We start from the raw sequence: 22,445 nt of genomic DNA on the forward strand, positions 1-22,445 counted from the left end.
ATATCAGTACTGAGTCTGACGCACTCGATTTCATTTAAGTTGCCCTTCTAGAGTCTAAATGGCAGTAACGTTCATTCTGATGTTGACTTTGTAATCACCTTGTTCCATGTACTACTATTATATTTAGGTCTCTGACCGTAATACTCATTTCTTTAACACAACAATGTATCAGGAAATGCACCTCAAGAACTTTCAAAACTGTAAAATTCTGAAATGGCTGAGAACTGCAGTGATGAAAAGGGAATGTCTTGAAGTGAGAAGCCAGTCAGAGGATAGAGAACAAAATGTATCTGATATGGCTAGAAACTTAGTGAAAATGCAGGAGCAGTTGAACACATCCTTATCAACACTATTGCTCAAGAAGCTTTAGGGGTAATGGATATGAAGCAGGCAGCAGAGGCAGGAACAGAGGTAATGTTATCTCAGGATGCACAAAAAACTGTGTCTTAGGATGTGTTTGCAGATATGACAGTATTTTTGAGACAGTGCAAGTGAAAAGGTTGATATTGTGAACCTGTCAAAGTCTTTGGGAAAGTTCTAAAAGGATTCTAAGTTTATAGGGACTGTTATTCCACAATGGTAGAGTTTTGAATTGGGTAGTTTTATTTGTAAGCTACATGCTTGGATCTTGCTGCACTAGAGGTAGTAACAGCAGAAATATTTTATCCGACGACTTTGAAACTAGTAAAAGTGAAGATGAATTATTGAATGTTTGTTTTCCTATAGATTCAGCATTATTAGATGTACAGGATTGTGTTCATCAGTTGTTGTTTGCCTTTCGGCTTTTCCCGGTCGCCACAGCGGAATTCCGGTCCGCTAATGATTGGCAGTTGTTTTTTTATGGTGTCGAGTTGCCAGCCCAATGCCCAACCGTCAACGAAGGCACGCCCATTCAGCATAGTAAATTAGATAAAATATATGTCTCCTTTTAGAAATTTTACTGTTTTTTTTACATTCCACCACTAATGTGTATCAGCTTGTTAAAGAGTTCTTCAGAATAGTTAGATTTGAAAAATGTACGGAGTAGAAAAAAATGTATTTAATTATGAAACAGACTGCATTTTTCATTAAAATCTAAATAATTTCAACTCTGTGTATATTGTACTGACAAATGAAACAGATTGTGCCATTGTGTTGACTGAATTTTGCAAATTATCAAGTAATTAAGGAAAATCAAACTGTGAGTTTTCAGGAAGAATGTAAATCTTTATTGTATAAAAATATTAAATTACATTTCTACCTGAAGCTCAGGTAAAGAAGTAATTAATAAATTTGCCAAAATCCATAAGAGTTTGTTAAAACCAGCAGGACATCTTATTGTGACAGGGTTACAGAGCTGTCATGAACTAGTTTCTAAGAAGCTGTTTGACATTTTATTTAAATGTATATCCAGTTTTCCATCATATATTTAAGAATTTTGATATGATAGAAAACAATTATGAAAAGTTAAATGAATAGAGAGATACTTTGATTACATTCGAAGAGAGTAACATATTTCAAAATGTTGCACAAGGATGAATTACAAGTGTTAACATTTTGATGATACTCATCACAACAGTTGAAGAGTTGATATAATTTGATTTTGTTTAAAATACAACTATTTCTTGTTGGATATAAGATTTTCTTTAAAATATAAAGAAATGGTGATGGGGACTGATGGTTCACAACTTCACATGCCAATCTGTGTGTCTGTTCAAGAGAGAAAATATTTATTTTTTTCAAGACCACAGTTTATAGATAGTTAATTATTTTGCATTTGTACATGACATTATTTTCATTTTAAAGGTGAGATTTCAAATTTGGTTTTAGTTTAGAATATATAGCAAACAACTGTAAAACGGTTGCAGTGTGCTAACCAAGCACATATTAATTAAGTATGCTATTTGAACATCATGTTGTTGTTGTCTTTCGGCTTTTCCCAGTTAGGGGTCGCCACAGTGGAACCCCGGTCCGCTAATGATTGGCAGTAGATTCTGACTAACGCCGAGGTGCCAGCTCGACGTTCAACCTTCAACGAAGGCACGCCCATTTACGCATGTCTTTTGAACGCTCACTCAACCGTGGGGAGGACATGCAGACTCCACACAGAAGGCACTCCCTGCACTCGAGCCGAGAATCGATCGGGAGAACCTCTTGCTGTGAGGCAACAACGCTACTGCTGCACCACCGCAGATGTCCCCCAAGTATGCTATTTGAACATAATTTTATTTAATAGAAAATTATGTTCAAATAGCATACTTGGGGGACATCCGCGGTGGTGCAGTGGTAGTATTGTTTGAACATAATTTTATTTAATACAGAGAAGATACAGTGGATATAAAAAGTTTACACACCCCTGTTAAAATGCCAGTTTTCTGTGATATAAAAAAATGAAACCACAGTAAATAATTTCAAATCTTTTCCCACCTTTAATGTGACCCATAACCTGTACAATTTGATTTAAAAACAAACATCTGTTAGGGGAGAAAATATAAAAAAAAAAAATTAAAAATGAACAATAACCTAGTTGCATAAGTGTGCAGTGTGCACACCCCTAAACTAATACTTTGTTGTGTGTGCACACCCTTAAACTAATAATTTGTTGAAGCACCTTTTGATTTAATTACAACATTCAGTCTTCTTGGGTAGGAGTCTATCAGCATGGCACATCTTGACTTGGCAATATTTGCCCACTGATCCTTGCAAAAGCGCTCCAAATCTGTCGTATTGCAAGGACATCTCTTGTGCATAGCCCTCTTCAGGTCACCCCAGAGGTTTTCTATTGGATTTAGGTTCTGTGCTCTGGCTGGGCAATTCCAAAACTTTAATTTTCTTCTGGTGAAGACATTCTTTTGTTGCTTTAGATGTATGCTTGAGGTCATTGTCATGTTGAAAGGTAAAATTCCTCTTCATCTTCCACTTTCTAGCAGATTCCTGACAGTTTTGGGCCAAAAGTGACTGGTATTTGGAATCGTTCATAATTCCCCCACCTTGACTAAAGCCCTAGTTCCAGCAGGAAAAAAAGCAACCCCAAAGCACGATACTACCACCACCATGCTTCACTGTGGGGATGGTGTTCTTTTGTTGATGCAAAGTGTTATTTTTGCGCCAAACGTACCTTTTGGAATTGTAGCCAAAAAGTTCAACCTTGTTCTCATCAGACCATAACACATTTTCCCACATGCTTTTGGGAGACTTGATGTATATTGCAAATTTTAGTCGGGCCTTGATGTTTTTGTGTAAGAAAAGGCTTCTGTCTTGCAACCATACCCCATAGCCAGGACATATGGTGAATAAGGGAGATTGTTGTCACATGTAGTACACAGCCAGTACTTGCCAGAAATTCCTTCAGCTCCTTCAGTGTTGCTGTAGGTCTCTTGGCAGCCTCCCTGACCAGTTTTCATCTTGTCTTTTTATCAATTTTGGAGGGACGTCCACTTCTTTGCAACGTCACTGTTGTCCCATATTTTCTCCACTTTTTGATGTCTGTCTTCACTGTGTTCCATGGTATATCCATTGCTGTGAAAATTTTTTTTGTACCCTTCTCCCGACTGATACCTTTCAATACTGCGATCCCTTTGATGCTTTGTAAGCTGTCTGCGAACCATGGCTTTTGCTGTAGCAGGCAACTGAGTAAATGTCAGGAAAATCCTACTAGGACAACTAAACATTATTTGGAGTTAATCAGAGTCTCTTTAATTTATGGCAGGTGTGTACCCAAGAAGGCTGAAAGCTGTATTAAATCAAAAGGTGCTTCAACAAAGTATTAGTTTAAGGGTGTGTACACACAACAAAGTATTATTTTAAGGGTGTGCATACTTATGCAACCAGCGTATTGTACGGTTTTTATTTTTTATATTTTTTTTCTCCTAACAGGTTTGTTTTTCAATTGAATTGTACAGGTTATAGGTCACATTAAAGGTGGGAAAAGTTTTGAAATGATTTATTGTGGTCTCTTTTTTTTTTTTTTATATCACAAAAACTAGCATTTTAGCAGGGGTGTGTAAACTTTTTATATCCACAATACATTCAAGATTTTTCATAAAATTTTCCTACTCTGGGAAAGTGATCACACAAAATCTGGAGTAGTCTGTTTTCCCCCGTCAATTTATTAGAGAGGAAATACTATGTTCTGTAAGGGATGACCTGCAAAGAAATATTTAAATTGAACAGAAAGGTGTACAGATAAGATACTGTAGAAAATTATCGATTCTCATTCTGGAATGTTAAATTCTCCATTTTATCATCAGATAGACATTTGTTCTTTTATGCTAATGAAACACCAATTTGCATTTTTTACATACAGTTGTCTGTTGCCCTGCATAACTTTATGCAAAGGTAGTAAGATGTTATTACTTCAAATTCATTATTCATTATTTTTCTTCTAACAGTTGTCAGAAATGATGTAATGTATATTGTCAGTGTTGAAGGGGACTTATAAGATGCTGCAATTGTTGTTCCCACATAATAGCCATTTAATGATCACTTATTCATATCAAACTGAGTGTAACCTGGAGTCATCCAATGTAGTGCCCTTGCTAACTGTTCTAATGTACATTTTATTAAACCTAGGAGAAGTAGAATAGCATGGGTGATAAATGAGTATCAGTCACATTGGTGATGCTGATGTTGAAGTTTTCCCCTCTGAAGTTGAGTAGGCCTTTTCCTTTTATTGCAGCACTTCCGTTTGATATTGGTATGAATAAATGGAGGATTTTATGGCCAAGGTATATATATGTTTATTATTTTCATTAGTAACATCTGTAGTTGTGGGGAAGCAAAATTAAGATGCCTTTAGCAGTTACATTTATTAGCTGTGCTTTAGCACTTAACTAAGTTGTATGTGCTGTCAGTACACTGACTGAAATCAGTTTAAGAATTCTGTGAGTTAAGTCTCTTTTGGATTTGAGTAAATATGGATTTGGGTCCTTCTAGCTTTCACTTCCTCAGTTAATTGAAGTGCCTTGTCTAAAAAAATGTTAGTATTTCTTATACAGAGTTTTAACTTTCTGGCTTTATGTTCATATTTATTTCCTTAACTGTTTATAGGAACCAAGTGCCAGCTATGATGTAAATGATAAAGACAATGATCCCCAACCCCGTTATACACAGATGAATGACAACAGGTAAGGAAAGATTCTGAATTTATTATGATGGCATGCTGATGTAATATGTTTTTCCTAAAGTAAATTTTTTTTTGTTTACTTTAGTCTTCTGCCGAAGTATGGTCCTACAGTTTCCATTTTTTTCCAACACTTCTAGCTGTGTTTCCGGTTTCCCTTTGGTGTTTATATTTTCCTCAGCAGATTTGCTTTCTTAATACAATCCCCACATTGTGGTATTTTTGTCAGATTTCCATACTCTCACAATCTTTTTCTTGGATATCTAGAGGATCAGATTGACTAAATATTTAAAATGCTGTGCTGCCTTCCCTCGCCCTACCAACTAATCATTAAGATTTTAATTGCCACTATTTCCCCACCACTCTGATTATCAAAGACTACAGATCTCTTGTATTGCTTCCGATCTGGGCATGAGCAAAAGATATGCTCCCAGTCCTTTATATATTTCCCTCACATGTCCATCACTCAGAGTTTGCACCAGGAAGCATCTTAATGTTGTCTTTGTGGGGAATGAAAGTACTTGTGTAGGCATTTACAGCCAAACATTCTGGACTTAATTGCCTTATTTGGTGCCATATAAATCTTTTTTCTTTCCACTTCAAAGTATTGTTGTCCCTTCGTTTTTTTCCCATCCCTTCTTCCCTGTAATTTTTTTTTCTACCTTATTTTCTGTATATCCTCTATAACCTACTAACTAACATTTTGTATAGGCCTTCTCTGTCCTTGCCTCATTTACCAGCTGTACTACCTCTCGGACCTTTCCCCACCCCTTTTCCATTCTCTGTAGTTTCACAAGTAAAGAACCCATTGCTTTATAAGCCGTTTAATCAGTCTCTTTGAGTTGGGAGATTTGTTTCACTTGTTCCCATTCTGTTACTACTTCCCATTGAAATATTTGCTCCCAAAACCCCTGGCTCTGTTTTCTTTTATACCAGTTCTTTAAAACTACATCTGTTTTATAGTTACCCCTATAGGGGACAGGTCCATCTTCTACTGCTCAAACCTTTTAGTTCCTGTTACTTTTATTGCAATCTTGTATACGTTTCCCTAACGTCATATTCTCCGTTTCTCTTTTACAATGATGTCATATGCCTACTTTCATATTTTCCCCATCACCTCCCTTCTGAAAAAAAGTATCATCTGCTTCCATCCTGCAGAGACTTTTTATTTTGTAATAAGTATGCCAGTCTCATTTCTGTGTCTCTGTAGTACCCTTCCAAAACTGGGAGCACCAGGCAACCATGTTCAGTTGGCAGAATCCAAACTTACCCCAAGCTTTTATTATCCCAAATGAATAATTCATCTCTTTCTTCAATAGTATTCACTCTTTATCTTCTATCGCCTTTAGAAAGATATGTCCCCCATATAATATCAGTAGCACCATAAAGATTTCCAGTGCTTGTAGCTTGTTAGCCATGTCCAAAGAAAGCAAGTCACATCTTTTTCATCAATTTTAAAATCATACTTTTGTTTTCCAGCCAGGTTTCCCTGGGAGAGTCTTTACCTGTCATAGATATTAGCACATTTAGGTAGTTCAATCTGTAATACATACACATACATAATTGTACTAGCTTTACCTGTAGGGGTGTAATTTATCGAAATAACATTAGATTTCATTGTGTAGCATGAAATGTCTGCAAGTTCCTTTAATATTGTGAATAAACTAGCTTAGGTTTTCATCTGGGTTAGTTTAATGTAAAATTATATCATAAGCAAAAAGTGTATTTTTTCCTTTTTATCCAATTAAACCCTTGTATATTACTTCACCTCAATTACTACCATTTTTGTGCATATGATTCCAAATACTAAGCAAATAATGGGGAGAGAGGACATCCCCGTCTTGTATCTTTGCCTAGGTTATATCCCTGTTTTAAATTCCCATTCAGTTTTAGTTTTGCTTCTGATAACTGAAAGATGTATATAAAATATAAAATGATGGTTAGCATGTTTATTTTTTTCTGGAAATCCAAATTTCCTAAAAACCTGTTTCTGCTTCTTAAACCAAATGCAGTGCAAGTATATTGTCATGTGTTTATCTATGTGCTACAAAACCTCATTATTTTGTATGACCTTGGCCATTCTGCCTGCCAAGATGGGCATAAATATCTTGTAATCACAAGTCAGTATTGAAATTGGCGTGTAAGATGAGGCCCTTGAATGATATTTACTCTTTTTAACATAACAGTGGATTCCAGGATGGCAGATGTTCTTCATTCCACATTGCTGCAGTCCTAACTATTGGGTAGTCCGCTGTCCAGTCGGCCCGAATACCAAAGTATATGGCTGACGTCGGTCACGGCGCATTAGACTGACGTCAGTACGTCAGGGTACTAATGCGCATGACCGACGTCATATCCTCAGTCTTTTTTGCCGCATGGTCCGATGCAGAAGCAGTTTTGCGAGTGCAGGTTGGCGTTCTGAAAGTTTCTGAAGTCAGAGTTTCAGACCGAATCAAAGTTGGCTAAGTACCCGTTAGAATATTTTGGTTTTTCTTGCCTCAGTATTTAACCGGATGTCAGAAAAAGTGAATAACTGTATTTCTTGTGGGAAACAGATACCTCATAGGGATTACCATACTTTGTGTATACCTTGTTTAGGGCCTGAGCACAACGTTGTTGGATGCGCTCTTGTGCTAGATTTAACAAACGCACTATTAAGAGAAGGTTAGACTGTGCCAGGTTAGTGTTTGGGAAGCGTTGTAATTATAAAATGCCGTCGGATGCTCCGACGCCCGCTTCAGCCAAAAAGCGCAAGGACAAAGCAGCGAAGCCTAGAGTGGAAGAACCGACAGTCCCGGACGTCGGTTCTTTAGAAGGCTCAGTGGAGCGGAGGTTCTGCCAGGAGTTTCTTTGGAGTCTCAGGGAGAAACTTTACTGTTACAGGATGTGTCCTCTCAGGAAGTAGGCCAGGCTGAAGGGGCTTCTCAGGTGGCTGTTCTTCCCTCTCTTCCTAAGGTGGTTAGGGCCTCGCCTTCTGTTTCCAAGGCTTCTTTAAGAGGCAGGCCTACTTTAGCTTCAGTGGGGGTTTCTCCGAGTGTTTCAGGGTCTTTGCCTAAGAAGCATATGCTAAAAATGGGAGAGGATTTGATTACAATGATTAGAGGTTCTATGCCCCCTCCTGATAAGAGGCCTAGGGTGGAACCTGAGTTTGAGAGTTTTGAGCAATGTTCGGAGGCTTCTGAGTCTTCGGCTGAAGACTTGCAGGAGTATCCTCCTTATTCTGATTCTGATGTGGATGATTCTACTCCATCAGCTTCGCCTCCTGAGGATTTTTCTTTTTCAGAGACTCTGCATTCCATGAGGGAGCATTTTAAATGGGAGGGTCAAGATTTCTCTGATTCCAGGAAGAGGCTTAGAGAATTCTTGTTTTTACCCCAGCATAGGCCTTTAGCTATACCTCCTGTTCTGAATGTGGTAGAAGATGTTTTTGCAGAGGCTTCCCTGAATCCTGACTCTTTGCCTCCTGCCCCAGTTAAACTGGATAGGTACTATAGGGTGCCTGAAGCCCATAAGTATCTTTTTAAGAGTCCTAGGGCAGACCCAGAAACTGTCTCTCAGGGGCCTAAAGGTGTGAAGGCTTCTGTGGTTAAAAATCCTGTTCCTCCTGATAAAGAGGCAAGGGCTTTGGATAGATGGGGAAAGAAAGTGTATACTTCTTCCACTTTAGCCATGAGGGCGTTGAATTGTGAGTTTCATATGTTAAAATATCAGAATTATCTCCTTTCACAATTGAAGTCTAAGGTGGATGCTCTGGCTGAAGGTATTGAGTGTAAAGAGTTGCAGGATTTAGTTCATGTTTCTGAACAAGTGGGTAAGCATTCCTTGCAGTGTGGTTTTGATGCTGTGCAGGCCTCCTCGAGGGTGGCTGCCACTGGTTCTGTTCTTCGTAGGCACGCCTGGTTGAGGGATCAGAACTTAGCTGAGCATGTTAAGACAAGGATTTTGGATGCTCCTTTACAGTCTGATGTGTTGTTTGGTTCGCCTGTGGAAGCAGTTTTAAAGAAAATGGAGGACAAGGCTAAGTCTATGCAAACTGTTAAGGATTTTTTGCAGGTGCAGCCTCCGAAGTTTAGTAGAAATTGGCCTACTAAGGGGTGGATTTATCCTGCTTATGATTCTCAGTCTAGGGGTAGGTCTAGACGTGGTAGAAGCAGAGCTCAAGGTTCTTTTAGGCCTAGGACAGGGAGTTCACCTGCTCAGACTTCTGGTGAGGGCAGGGGTCAGTCCTTTCGTAAGCAGACCCAATGACCTGCCTTTTCAGCTGCCAGTACATTCTCGCCTGGCAGCACCTTTGGGAGGAAGGCTGTCTCTTTTCAAAGAAAATTGGGATTTAATTACCCAAGACAAATGGGTTCTGGATATCATTCACCACGGTTACAGGTTTTATTTCCATACCTTGCCTCCTTTCAAAGGGCATGCCAGACATTCCTCCTCTACAAAGAACAGAGGCTCACAAGCAAATTTCTCTGTTGCTCCAAATAGGGGCCATTCAGTCAGTTCCTGTGCCAGAAAGGGGCCTAGGATTTTATTCTCGCCTGTTCCTAGTACCAAAGAAGGGGAACACGTGGAGACCAATTTTGGATTTATCTATCCTCAACACTTATCTGGACATTCCCAAGTTCAAAATGTTGACGTTACAACAGCTTTTACCTCTGCTGGGCAAAGATCACTGGATGGTAACTTTAGATCTCAAGGAAGCTTACATTCATGTGCCTATAAGACTAAGTTGCAGGAAGTATCTGCGTTTTCGAGCTGGAAATTCTCATTATCAGTTCTCTGCATTGCCCTTTGGCTTATCTACTGCCCAGAGTATTCACAAAGGTTCTGGCTCCAGTGATAGCTTACTTCAGGCTAAAAGGAATTCAAATCTATCCTTACTTGGACGACTGCCTGATTCTGGCTCAAGAAAAGGAAGACCTTCTACAGCATTTGGAATATGTCATAGCAGTGCTAAGATGCCTAGGGTATTCTGTGAACGAAATAAAGTCCAGTCTAGTACCCTCTCAAGACATGTGCTTTCTGGGTGTGAGACTGAATACAGCAGCCCAGATGGACTTTTTAACCCCGGACAAACAAAAGAATCTTTCCAGTTACTTCCATCAACTATCTCTTCAGTCCGGGCTGACTGCAAGGACAGTCCTTCAAGCCTTAGGGTTCATGGCATCTTGTATTCTGGTGCTTCCCAATGCCAAACTGCATATGAGGAAGCTACAATGGTATCTCAAAAATCTATGGACACAGCACTGCCAGGATTTGGACACTGTCATTCAAATAATACCTTGCATTCAAAAGGAATTTTTGTGGTGGGCTCAGGAATGTCACCTAAACAAGGGACTCTCTGTGACCCGGCCAGAGGCAAGTCAGATTCTAACAACAGATGCCTCAGACATTGCTTGGGGAGCTCATCTAAATGGAAAGTGGATACAAGACAAGTGGCCTGCCAGACTACAGCATCTACATATCAACATGAAAGAGATGTTAGCAGTCCAGTTTGCATTAATGGCTTTCAAGGAGTTACTTCTTCCAGGGCAGGTGTTGATTCTAACAGACAACACAACTGTCATGTGGTACATCAACAAACAAGGGGGAACACATTCTTACCCATTGTGCAGGCAAGCAATGATTTTATGGGAGACTGCGCTCAGCTTGCAACTAACTCTTCAGGCAAGGTTTCTGCCGGGAGCACAGAACTCCTTAGCAGATGTGTTAAGCAGACAAATCATGGATCCCCACAGTGGAAACTGGATCTTCATGTATTTCAAACATTGACAGTGTCATGGGGAACTCCAGACATAGATCTGTTCGCTTCTCCACTAAACCACCAGCTGCCAAAGTTTTGCACGAAGAGATTTCATCACACAGCTTGGAAAGTGGATGCTCTTTCTTTCAGTTGGAAAAATCTTCATGTGTATGCTTTTCCACCTCTGCCTCTTCTCCCAAAGGTGCTTCTAAAGGTCAGACAAGACAAGCCAAGGATGATTTTAATAGCTCCAGATTGGCCTCGGCAGCACTGGTACCCATTACTGAGGAGTCTGGTAAGGAAGCCTCCATGGCCTTTACCCTTGATTCCACACCTGTTGTCTCAGAGGGAAGGTCATCTGCTCAATGTCAAGCTTCACTCTCTTCATCTAACAGCTTGGCATATTCTGTTTTGAAAGACAGCAGGTCTCAACTTCCTCAACAAGTTTTAAATGTGATTATGGAAGCCAGAAGACCTAGTACAAGGAAAGTGTACGCAGAAAAATGGAAGAGATTTTTATTTTGGACTGCAGCAAAGAATTTGGAGATTTCTGAGCCTAATTTGAGTGTGGCTCTTCAATATCTTACTGAGTTATTGGACAAAGGTTTGTCTTTCTCTTCCATTAAGATTCATGCTGCAGCAATTTCAGCCCACTATGATTGTGACCCACCATTGTTTTCACATCCTTTGTTCAAGCAATTTCTTAGAGGGGCAAAGAATATAAGACCCCCACGTCGAGCGCCTACTCCTGCTTGGGATCTCAATTTTGTGTTGGAGAAACTTACTCTACAACCTTTTGAGCCTGCGGCTACTGCTGAACTGAAATACTTGTCATGGAAGACTGCTTTTTTGTTGGCCATTACTTCTGCAAGAAGGGTTTCTGAGTTGCAGGCCCTTATGGCGGTTGAGCCTTTTTTGATTTTTCATAAGGATAGGGTATCATTACGTACTAATCCTTCCTTTATGCCTAAGGTGGTTTCTAGTGTGGCTTTAAACCAAACTATTCATTTGCCTACTTTTTATGCAGATCCCCAAAATAAAGGGGAAAAGATTTTGCACACTTTAGATGTACACAGGCAATTGCGTTATTATTTAAGCAGGACTAAGGATTTTAGGCAGTCTCAGCAGTTGTTTGTTTCTTTTGCTTTGAGTTAGCAGGGCAAGCCTGTGTCAAAACAAACTATTTCTAGGTGGATTGGGTTTTGCATTGCATTTTGTTATTCCCATCATGGCAAGGAGATTCCAGCTGGGATTAGGCCTCATTCCACTAGGGCTGCTGCCACTTCAACAGCATTTCTAAGGGGGGTGGCAACTAAGGATATTTTGGAGGCAGCTACTTGGAGTTCAGTGCATACTTTCTCTAAGCATTACCACCTTCCTCTCTACTCTAAGTCTAGGGCTGGTTTTGCCACAGCTATTTTGCAAGGCATGTTATCAGCTCCTGCTTCCTTATGATTTGCCAGCCTCCCTTACCTCTGCTTTGGGATTCTACCCAATAGTTAGGACTGCAGCAATGTGGAATGAAGAACATAGTACAGTTTTGTACCTACCATAAATGTAGATGTTCGAGGATCCACATTGCTGCAGTCCAATTTACCCTCCCTCCTTCCCCTCTGTGTTTAGGGGGGGTTGTGTAGGTGAGATTATATTCTGGTACCTTTGTATATATTGTATATATTTTTGGTGCAGGTGTGTTTGGAGTTTTTGGTTTTGGCCTTGTCTTTTTAGGGTCTTCTGACATCTGGGGCAAGAAAAGACTGAGGATATGACGTCGGTCATGCGCATTAGTACCCTGACGTACTGACGTCAGTCTAATGCGCCGTGACCGACGTCAGCCATATACTTTGGTATTCGGGCCGACTGGACAGCGGACTACCCAATAGTTAGGACTGCAGCAATGTGGATCCTCGAACATCTACATTTATGGTAGGTACAAAACTGTACTTTTCTCTTTATTTATTAAAACTGTTAGAGCTGTACCTACAGGTTTGTCACCACCACCCCACAAGCACACTTTCCACAGTTCAGTTGGTATCCCATCAATTCCTAGGTTTTGCCAGTAGCTTAACTAAATACTTTTTCCTTCACTTTTCTTACTGTAATTGGCTCAAGGAGGTCTTAGGTTCACAGATGTGTACTAGGCTAATGGCCCTGGAACCTTTACAAGCCTAGCCCAAAGCTTTCCCTGGCATTGTGCCATCCGACGTTAGTTCCCCCTAGTTAGTGCCCCTATCAAGCAGGGCCACTGGAGTGGTCCCCAGGGTGAATCCTCTATTTCCCATCCACTCGCCAAGATTCTCTTGAAGAGGGCAAATGAGGTGCTCGGATTGACATGTTTGGGATGTCTCTTCCAGAGTATGGGCAGTCTCTGGGTTATATGAACCTGTTCCTCCAGCATGTTTTGTTGATTGAGGTAATGAGGTTGAGATCTCTGGAGCGTGTTGTATGGAGGCCTGGACTTCAGAGAAGTAAATGCCAAACAGAAGGGGACCCAAGACTGATCCCTGTGGGGCACCACTCGTGACTGGTCAGTAGTCAGACTTGGAGTCTGCTACTTTCACAGCGTGGATTCTGTTAGTGAGCCAGTTTGCCACCCACCTTGTGACGTAGGGGTTTATACATAGTTTAGTCACTCTATGATCCCTGAGTGAGAAATGTATCGAAGGCCTTGGCCAGATCGAGGTAGGCTGTGTGAACTACCTTGCTTTCATCTATAGCTCTGGTGACAGACTGAAAGAAGTCTACCAGTTTGAGCAGGCAAGATCCACCCTTCACAAATCCAAACTGCATGGGTTCTAGAGTTTGGAGATTCCTAATGTCCCTATTTATAAGGTCCATGATGATGTGCTCTCTAGCCTTACACACCAGACTCATCAGGCTAATGGGGCAGTAGTTCCCAGGGTCTGTAGTCACTCCCCCTTTGTGGAGTGGGATGATGCTAGCAGTGTGCCATTCAGTAGGGACAAATCCTGAAGTGAGGCTGTGATTGAGCAGAGCACACAGGTGTGGCGCTAGTTTGCTTTGTAATTCATGTAGAACACAACCAGAGATATTATCGGGTCCCATAGAAGCTGTATTCTTGGCCTTGGACAGTCCAGTTTTAACCTGTGCAGCATAAATATTGGGTACATGGCATTCCTCCGCTATTATGATTGGCTCTTTAGGGGGTGAAAGAGGGATGAAGTTTGCACTGAACCTGTTGGCCAGTGTATTGGCAATGTCGGTTGTTATATGAGTTACCATTTTGCTGTAGCTCAGAGCAGATCTGAATATTGCCATGTAGATTCTTGACATAACTATAGCAGGCTTTGCAGTTGTCTTTGGTATTTGCTGCAATTTTGTTTTCGTAGCTAGCTTTAGAGGATTTGATGAGGGATCTCAGTTTTTTGTTGAGGCTAGCAAGGGAATTTTTTCAGTCTTGGGACTTCACCTTTCTCTGCAACAGCTTCTTCCTTCTGTTGTAGAGTTTTTTTATGGTAGGGGACTACCAGATTGGCTTCTTTATTTTGGAGAAGAACGTCTTGGTTCTGTTGGGTATGGCCCGTTCCATGCATTTGTGTACGTGTTCGTACTGTGCATATGTGTATGAGTCAGTGTCATGCACCTATTTTCCATTTGCATAGGTGTCATGAAGTTGGCCACTTCTGATTTTAGAAGGCAAATGTTTGCTTTGGAGAAGTTTTTCACTGTTGTTACCTTTACAGGGGGATGTGGGTGAGATGTGGATATCCATGGTGATCAGCTTGTGGTCAGATCTGACCAGAGAGGGGTTAACTGATGGTGTAGAGCAACGGTCGCCCATGTTAGTAATAAGGTCAAGGATGTTGTTGCTCCTAGTGGGGGGGTATGAATGTGTTGGTCGAGGGAGTTGGAATTAATGAATTCCAGAAAATGTTGGGCAAGTGCGTTGGTGCTTGAGTATTTTTCCCAGTTAATGAAGGGGCAATTGAAGTCACCTAGTATGAGGGTGTTGGGTTGAACCTTAATATTTTCCAGGGTGCTCAGGAATGTGGAATGGGAATCTTGGGACATGGTGGGGGGATCTATAGCAGGCTACAACCTGGATTGCAGTCTTTAACCAGTGTTAGTTGAACCTGAAGTATCTCTGATGTGTTATGTTGGGCTACTAGTCTGGAGGTATGCACATCTGTTATGAATATAGAGATACCTCCTCCTTTAGGGCTTTGGTCAGAGTTCTGGGGCCGAAATGTGTGGTATGAATTATAGCCTGGTAGCGCAGGGGTGCTCTCCGGAACCTTGGATCAGGTTTGTTACTGCACAAAGGAGTTCTTCGAGCAAGTGTATCTTGAGATATAGACTTCTAGCACTGAGTAGCATAAACCTCAGAGTATATTTGCTCGTAGCTGTTATGGTGGTAATTTTGTTTACAGGACATTTACTAAAAAAGGCACAATAGAGGTGGCACGAGCTTTGGCCAGTATCCGGAATCCTAGGGGTGACAGATGCAGGCCATCTGTGGCAAAGCATCGAGTTCTGTCAATCATGTCGTCCCAGGCAAGACAGATACTGGATCCCCTTGGAATGACACCAGAAACTTAGCCAATTGTTGACGTCTGTCATTTTCTGCTTGTACCATTGTATCATTCTGGGTGTTGATAGAATGATGTTCAGGGGTAGGGTCATAACCTGCCTGGGCTACATGATCCGAGAGCTCCTCCATGTCTCTTTTCATGTAGTCCAGGGAGGTTCACACCAACTTGGACAATGACAGAGTCATATTTGTAGTTATTATGGAGTGACCCGAGTGTGTGCATTATGTGGTGGATCCTGGCTCCCAACAGGCAGCTGACCATTACCTTCTCCTTATTCAACCTAGTGAGTGGGACATCAGTGTGCCTTACTATGGAGTCACCTATAAGTAGTGTATTGGGTAAACTGTTTTGCCCTAGGGGCTTTGGTTGAGTGGAGCACTGTTTGTGAGCTATGTGTTTTATGGATTGTGCTGGGATGTGGTGGTTGCTTGTGTTTCTGCCTTGGAGGTCTCTGTTGTTTAGGTAGATTTTTAGTGAGAGCCACCATGAAGGCGGGTGTATGTTTTGTGTTATTGTGTGAGGGCAGTGGTTGTATATGCTCTGGAGGGCTATGTGTTCCATGCGATGCAGGTGTTGACCATTTCCTCTTTATTGGCTATTCCAGCTTTGGCAGGAGAGTGTTTGGCTTCCACTTTGGATATATAGGTGCATCTCTCACAAGTCTGAGTGTTAGGAGGCAAGAGGAGAGGGGGATGTCTGTGTACATGAGGCAGTTGCTACATTGCCTCAGGATGCCTAGCTTCACCAGGTTAAAAGGAGAAAGCGCAGGGAACTGACCTTTCTACATCCCTGGAAGGGTGTTCAGTCTAGTAAGTACTGAAGCTGTTTATTTTTTTTCTTATGGAAGGTTTAGTGCTTGTAGCTGTTAATGTGCTGCAGAAAATGCTTCAATAATAAGTGCTAGCCTTAATAAGCTATTTAAGTGCAGAAAAGAAGAGAACTGGTAAGATCTACGGGAAAATTTGAAGCGCAGACTTTCTGGCACCGGTAATAGTTTACCCTAGTTTAGCGGTGTTGCGCAAATGCTGTTTTTTAAGCAAAAAGTTAAAAGGGATAGAAGCAGCCCAAAACGGCCAATAAGGTACAATTTCAGAGCTGGAAACCACTCCTCTAGCGGTAGATAGGCTGCTCAGTGCTTACCACTCCCACTGATAAGCAGAAAGGCTTCCTAAATCACAGAAAGGTCTGGGCAACTCAGAAACACTAATATAGTCCTGAATTCAGCAAATCTGAAATCCGGACTATTCTAGCAAGAGAAAATGGTGGGAAACATGCAAAGAGATGGATTTTTTTTTTTTTTGGAAAATAGTCAAAAATACATTTTAAAACAACAGTAAGTTCACTTTTAAACCAGAAAAAGCTGTTACACCTGAGTTGTAGCCAACACCAGTAAATGTAGTTGAAATAACTTATAAAATGACTAAATAAAATACTCTCATTGTATTGTTGGAATATGGTTTGGATTCTTATGTATTTCCCCTGTCGGTTCATGCCTCAAATTTATTGCATTCAGTTTGGATCAAAACTTTCTGCATTTTCTGAAAGCTTTCAGAAAAAGTCTACTAGATGCAGCCTTGTCACATAATACTCTGTCTTCCTGCTTTGCACTTCTCTTTCTGTTCTTTGGGTCTCCCTCTCCTGTTCCAATGTCTGTTTCTGTTCTTTGGGTCTCCCTCTCCTGTTCCAATGTCTGCAACTTGGTCTTCAATTTCTCTCCATTCTGATTGCATGATATATGGGCTACTGTCTGCATGTGCTGTTCCCTCTGTTGCAATCTTTGTTTTAAAAGTCATTGTTGCCCACTTTCTGACTAGCGACGCTGCTTCCGTGTTCATATTTTTAAGTAGCATCACCAAAATTTCTGTAAAATGCTCATGCGTTTGCATGTAACCAAGAACTCCAGTATCTTTTTCTTACCACATTGCCCCTTAAATTGAGTTGTATACCCACCAGTGGAGGATCAGACTTGGTCAGTCGATAAATCTTAAAATCTCTTGTTAGATATTCAGACTCAGTAATAAATATCCTGTCCAGTTTAAAACAAATGGTATGTCTACGTGAATAAAATGTGAAGTCCCTCACAACAGTCTGTTACATTGCATGAACCTTGTGTTTTATTGCAGTTCTTACAAGAATTTCCTTTCTGTGGCTGCTATCTGCTCCCTAGGTCCACTGTTTACATCCAGTTTGTTTGTAACTATGTTCCATTCTCATGATATTGAGAGACTATTGAAAACCCATAGTTTCATTAAATAGATTATCCAAGTCCCTCTTTTTTATTTTTCTTGGTGCATAAATACATTATAATTCTACCCCCTGCCTAAAACCCCTGATAGCCATGTACCTTCTTGCTGGGTCTGTTTTTGTCTCATCTATTTCTGTTGGGCATTCTATTTCTAGACATATACCTACTGTTGTTTCCCTGGCTGTCTGACATTTGGCAGTAAATCCTTTAAATTCTTTCTTCATAATTGTTAGTTGTTCTGTCATATGTTAAATTGGAGTATATGTATTCTTACCTGTCTTATTATTTTCATAAATTTAGCACGGTCTGAAAAGCCATTAACATTCCACAAATAAATCCTTTAACTCGTACTGCATTATGGCTTAAATACTTTGAGTTACATTTTTGTCTACAGTTTCCTTTACTATTTCTAACACCCTAGTAATTTGATCCCTTTCAGTATTTAGCTCCTTAAAATTTAGCAGACTAACAAGGGTTGAGAGGGTGACCTAATAGTAAGGCTTGCAAGGGCAGTTAGCTTAGTACTAATCTATGAGCCTATGAACCTATAAAAAGCTTCTAACCCATAACTAAACTATGTATTTTAAAATAACTATATTTTTCCTCTTCCTAAATATGAGCTACACTCATTTTGGTGCACCTGCCTTTCAGTCTTATGCTTTTACCTTCACTGTTGCATCATTTAACTTATTTCTCCCTTTCTACAAGTCTCTGTCTCCATTGGCTTGCCGTTCAACTTTCTGTATACCTCTTTTCATCAGCTTTCTTTTCAGAGTGGTTTACTACATTTAATAAGTTAGCCTGTTGTCAGTTTTGCCATGGACTGCAGCTTCTCAATAGCTAATATTTATTTATTATTTATGTATTTGACATTTGTTGACCAGGTTTGTCCAGCTGAGACAGAGCCCGGAGCCCCTTTTCAGTGGAGTCCCCTGGGAGAAAAGGTCAACAGTTGATACATACAATTAAGTTGACATAGTACATAGCTATTTATACAGAATCTCCAATAGTGATATACAAAAAACAGATTTAACAAGAATCGCAATTACATTCCACATATCAGCAAGCACTGTAGGTACAGTACAGAGTAAAAAAATAGTACAGATAAAATTTACAAGGCAAAGTACAGTGGGTATTGGTGTAGGTTAGGGTAAATAAGTAAGGGTTTTTATCCTTAGTCATCCAAAAATAGAATAGTTAGACATCAGTACAGATTAAACTGGCTGTGAGGGGAGAAGAGGTGGTCAGGTAAAAAAGATTTTACTAGAGTGAAGGTAAGAGGCAGAGAGATAGGAATGTTTAAATGCAGAGTTGAAATAGAGATATTGACATAAATGTCAAGCAAAGCACCTCACTGGCCCTCTTCAAGAGAAATCTTGATGAGTGGATGGGAAATAGAAAGTTCACCCCGGGGATCACTCCAGTGGCTCTGCTTGATAGAGGCACCAGGAACTAACGATGGTATAATGCCAGGGCACTTCTATGGGCTAGGCTTGTAAAGGCTCCAGGGCCGTTGGCCTAGTACACACCTTTGAACCTATGAACAACAGGGAATCTTGCAACTACAGATGGGCAATACAGTAGTAATGTAACCAGTTTCAACAAAGATGTTTCTGGTCCTTGCCCTTCTGTCAGATTTAAGCAAGACAGGCCCTTCATATGTTTCTGCAAATTTACATGCCTCTGCCATTTCTGCCTGCTTGCTTCTGAGCCTCATTCTACTTTGAATAGCCAGTAAAACCTTTCCTTAAGAGGGGGTTGCATTTACCACCCCTCCACCCACCCCGAAAGGGATTGCTCCACCACGGGCCTTGATTTTTGTGCTGGAAAAACTCTGATCTTTCATTTGAACCAACTAGTTTCACCCCTCATGAAATCCCGGTTTTGGAAGACTGCTGCACTGGTAGCCGTGGCCACAGCTTAACAGATGTCATAATTAGTCTTGCATGCGCGAAGCGCCCTCCTTACATTTTAGACTAAGCCATGTTTTATGCCTAAGATGATTACATAACTTTCTCTGAATCAAGCTAGCCACTTTCCCTGTGTTTTTTTTTTCCCATTTTTCTGTAAAGTAAAGGGGAAAAGATTTTGCATTCCTCAGATGTACATATTAAAATGAAATCCTACCTGGACAGGACAAAGCAATATAGAAAATCTGACCAGATGTTTGTTGCTTTTTTCACCGAAACACTGTGAAAAAAAAACAAATCTTCTAAATGAGTAACTCATTTCATTGCCTTTTTTTTGCATCCATTATAAGCCAGGTCTAATGAGAGCTTGCTCTGCCAGAGCCTTGGCTTGCCACTACAGCCTTCCTAAGGGGGGAAGGGGGTTACTGCACAGACCATTTGGAAAGCGGCTACCTGGTCCACTGTCCAGACCTTTTCCAAACATCATCACTTTGCCAGCATTTCAGTGACCTGAGCCAGCTTTACAAACAGACATTCTTCAGGACTTTTACTCCCCATAAACTTTGGGGAGTCATCCCAAGAGTCAGTATTGCAACATTTAATTGTGAAAAACATAGTACAGTTGCATTAGGAGCTTACTATAATTGTACATGTTCAAGTAGATTCACTGTTGCAGTTTTAGTATCCTCTCTCCTTCCTCTCTGTCTCATAGATACCTCTGAGTTGGGGTGGACTTCTTGCCTGTTCAGCTGCACCTTCCCCCTTTACGACCTGATAGGAAAGTCTCCTCCTCAGGGTTCAACAGAAGCCTAGAGGGACAAGTGTTATGGTCTTTCTTGTTATAATCTGCCATGATGGGACAAGTCATCCTGGGATGAGTGGTACTGTAGCTCTAGGGAGCAGCCTGCACCTGCTAGGACACACGAGATCCAAAGGTGGCACTGGTTAATGCTCCTTTACCACCGACGTCAGGGTGTTGGTGTGGGAGGGAGTTCGGTGGGCCTCAATAGGAAAAGATGAAGAGCCCTGTAAATTAAATAGATTGTCTGACTTTTATATGCAAGAATCCCAAGGGTCATTACTACAGTGAGTCTATTGAAACATCTATAGTTGTGTTATGTTTTTAATACAGATCATGTTACACAGCTAGGTTATTACTTTCTTTTTTGGTAAATGTAACTAAATCTTGAATGGTGTGGTTACCTACTTTCTTTTGGAATCTTTCAACCCAGTATGCAAATGAAGCCATGATTTGAGTTTTAATGCACATATTTACAAAGCATTACAATCTGGGTTTGTCATTTCAGAGAGAGGGATTTGTCTGACCTGTACAGCATGATGCATTTCATTCGTGCAGGCTTCCTTATGTATGGACTGATTTGGTGGCATTGCTTGTTTTTCTCTACCTTGATAATTAATACAGTGGTTGGGGTGGCTGTGATGAAGGTAGTACAAGCATCAAGACATTTAAAGTTAGTGGATAACCCTTGAATTACCTGCATGCCTGCTCTTGTATGGTTAACCCTCCCCCACCCTTGATGCTGTAGTCACAAACATATATATATATATATATATATATATATATATATGTGTGTGTGTGTGTGTTTATGGTGCTGTATTCCCCCTTATTAAATGTTGAGCACAGGTTAATATATTTATGCCATTTCCTTTTCCATTCTTGTTTGTATGCTTCAAATTGCTAAATCTATACTTGAATGTGTTTATTGTGATTTGAAGTTTTCGCAAGGTAATTTTTATAACTTTTTTCTTGACTTTATTGCTAACAGTTAGTTGACTTTTGTTCTTTGCAGCAAATTATAACAAGGTAGAATGTGTCACATGTTTAGGTACAATAATTGTTATCAGAATGATGAAATAGAGGTGAAATGGCATGCTCAACAGAAGGAACTGACTGTTGTAGTTTCTGGGCAAATGAGACTGTTAGTTTCCTGTTAGTGACAGGAAATCCACTTGCCTGTAAAGAATATTACAGCAGACATCTGTATAATTAAAGGCTATACCGTGGTGAGTACCGCCATAAGTAGCATCACTGAGAAACGTCAGCCATGCAGGTGTGGTAATTCTAAGTGGAAGACAAAACCTTTAGGCTGAAGAATAAAAAAGGCAAAAAATGAAGGTGCATGTTGACACTCCAGTAGTTTGGGAATGCTTGCATATCTTTTCTATGCGGAGTGCTTATTTAAGCCCATATCATTAATATACGCTCAGTCTTAATTTATCAGTTTAAGCCTTTTGTGTTGATGTCTTTTGAGGTTGACATAATGGTTAAGGTGTTTACCTTGCAGACACAAGCTGCAAGGTTCGATTCTCAAATGGGGTAATTGGCTAGGCTTAAAATGGTCCAGAAAGGCAAATAGCGTAATACTAAGTCAGGATCAGGTCTACACATTCTGCTTGTAAGTGGTGTACCTGTACATTATCTAAAATCAGACAGTTTTGCTTTTAATAACAAACTTTCTTATTTTTGAAGTAGGTGTTCAGATGTAAGAAGCATGAAATCATGATGCGCATTCTTCACCCCTCAGATGTGGTTTAGGTTTCTGTGGGTGTTGAAATGCATCATTCTGTGGTGTGTGACGAATGTCTTTTAAGTTTCTCAGGATGGTAGCCTGTGGGGAAACTGTATTCTCACTCTAGCCACAGATTGCTAAACAGCGCTTGCAAAGATTCCTGTGTATTATATTTGGTAATTTTACAAGTAATTAACCCACTTCTTACTACCCAGTGGTTAGTGAGAACTAGTTATTGCCTCAGATTAGGGATATATTTAACCTACTTTCTGTTCAGCGGTGCAACAGTGTGTTGCATTTCTGCAAAACTGATCTCGTTTGTCTACCATCTACTAAACATGTAGGCCAGGAAATTATTACATTGC

At 40.4% G+C, this 22,445-nt stretch overlaps 1 protein-coding gene across 1 annotated transcript in view; it reads left to right on the forward strand.

Moving 5' to 3' along the window:
• The window catches only part of FURIN (furin, paired basic amino acid cleaving enzyme), a 1,258,063-nt gene that overhangs the window by 492,969 nt on the left and 742,649 nt on the right, over positions 1-22,445 (forward strand). Inside the window, exon 6 of the mRNA XM_044078261.1 lies at positions 5,029-5,105. Within this exon, the coding sequence (XP_043934196.1) occupies positions 5,029-5,105 (77 nt within the window). The remainder of the gene's footprint in view (positions 1-5,028; positions 5,106-22,445) is intronic.

Source organism: Protopterus annectens, chromosome 7.part0 (assembly GCF_019279795.1).
Source record: "Protopterus annectens isolate FY-2018-M chromosome 7.part0, PAN1.0, whole genome shotgun sequence".
Lineage (NCBI taxonomy): Eukaryota > Metazoa > Chordata > Ceratodontiformes > Protopteridae > Protopterus > Protopterus annectens.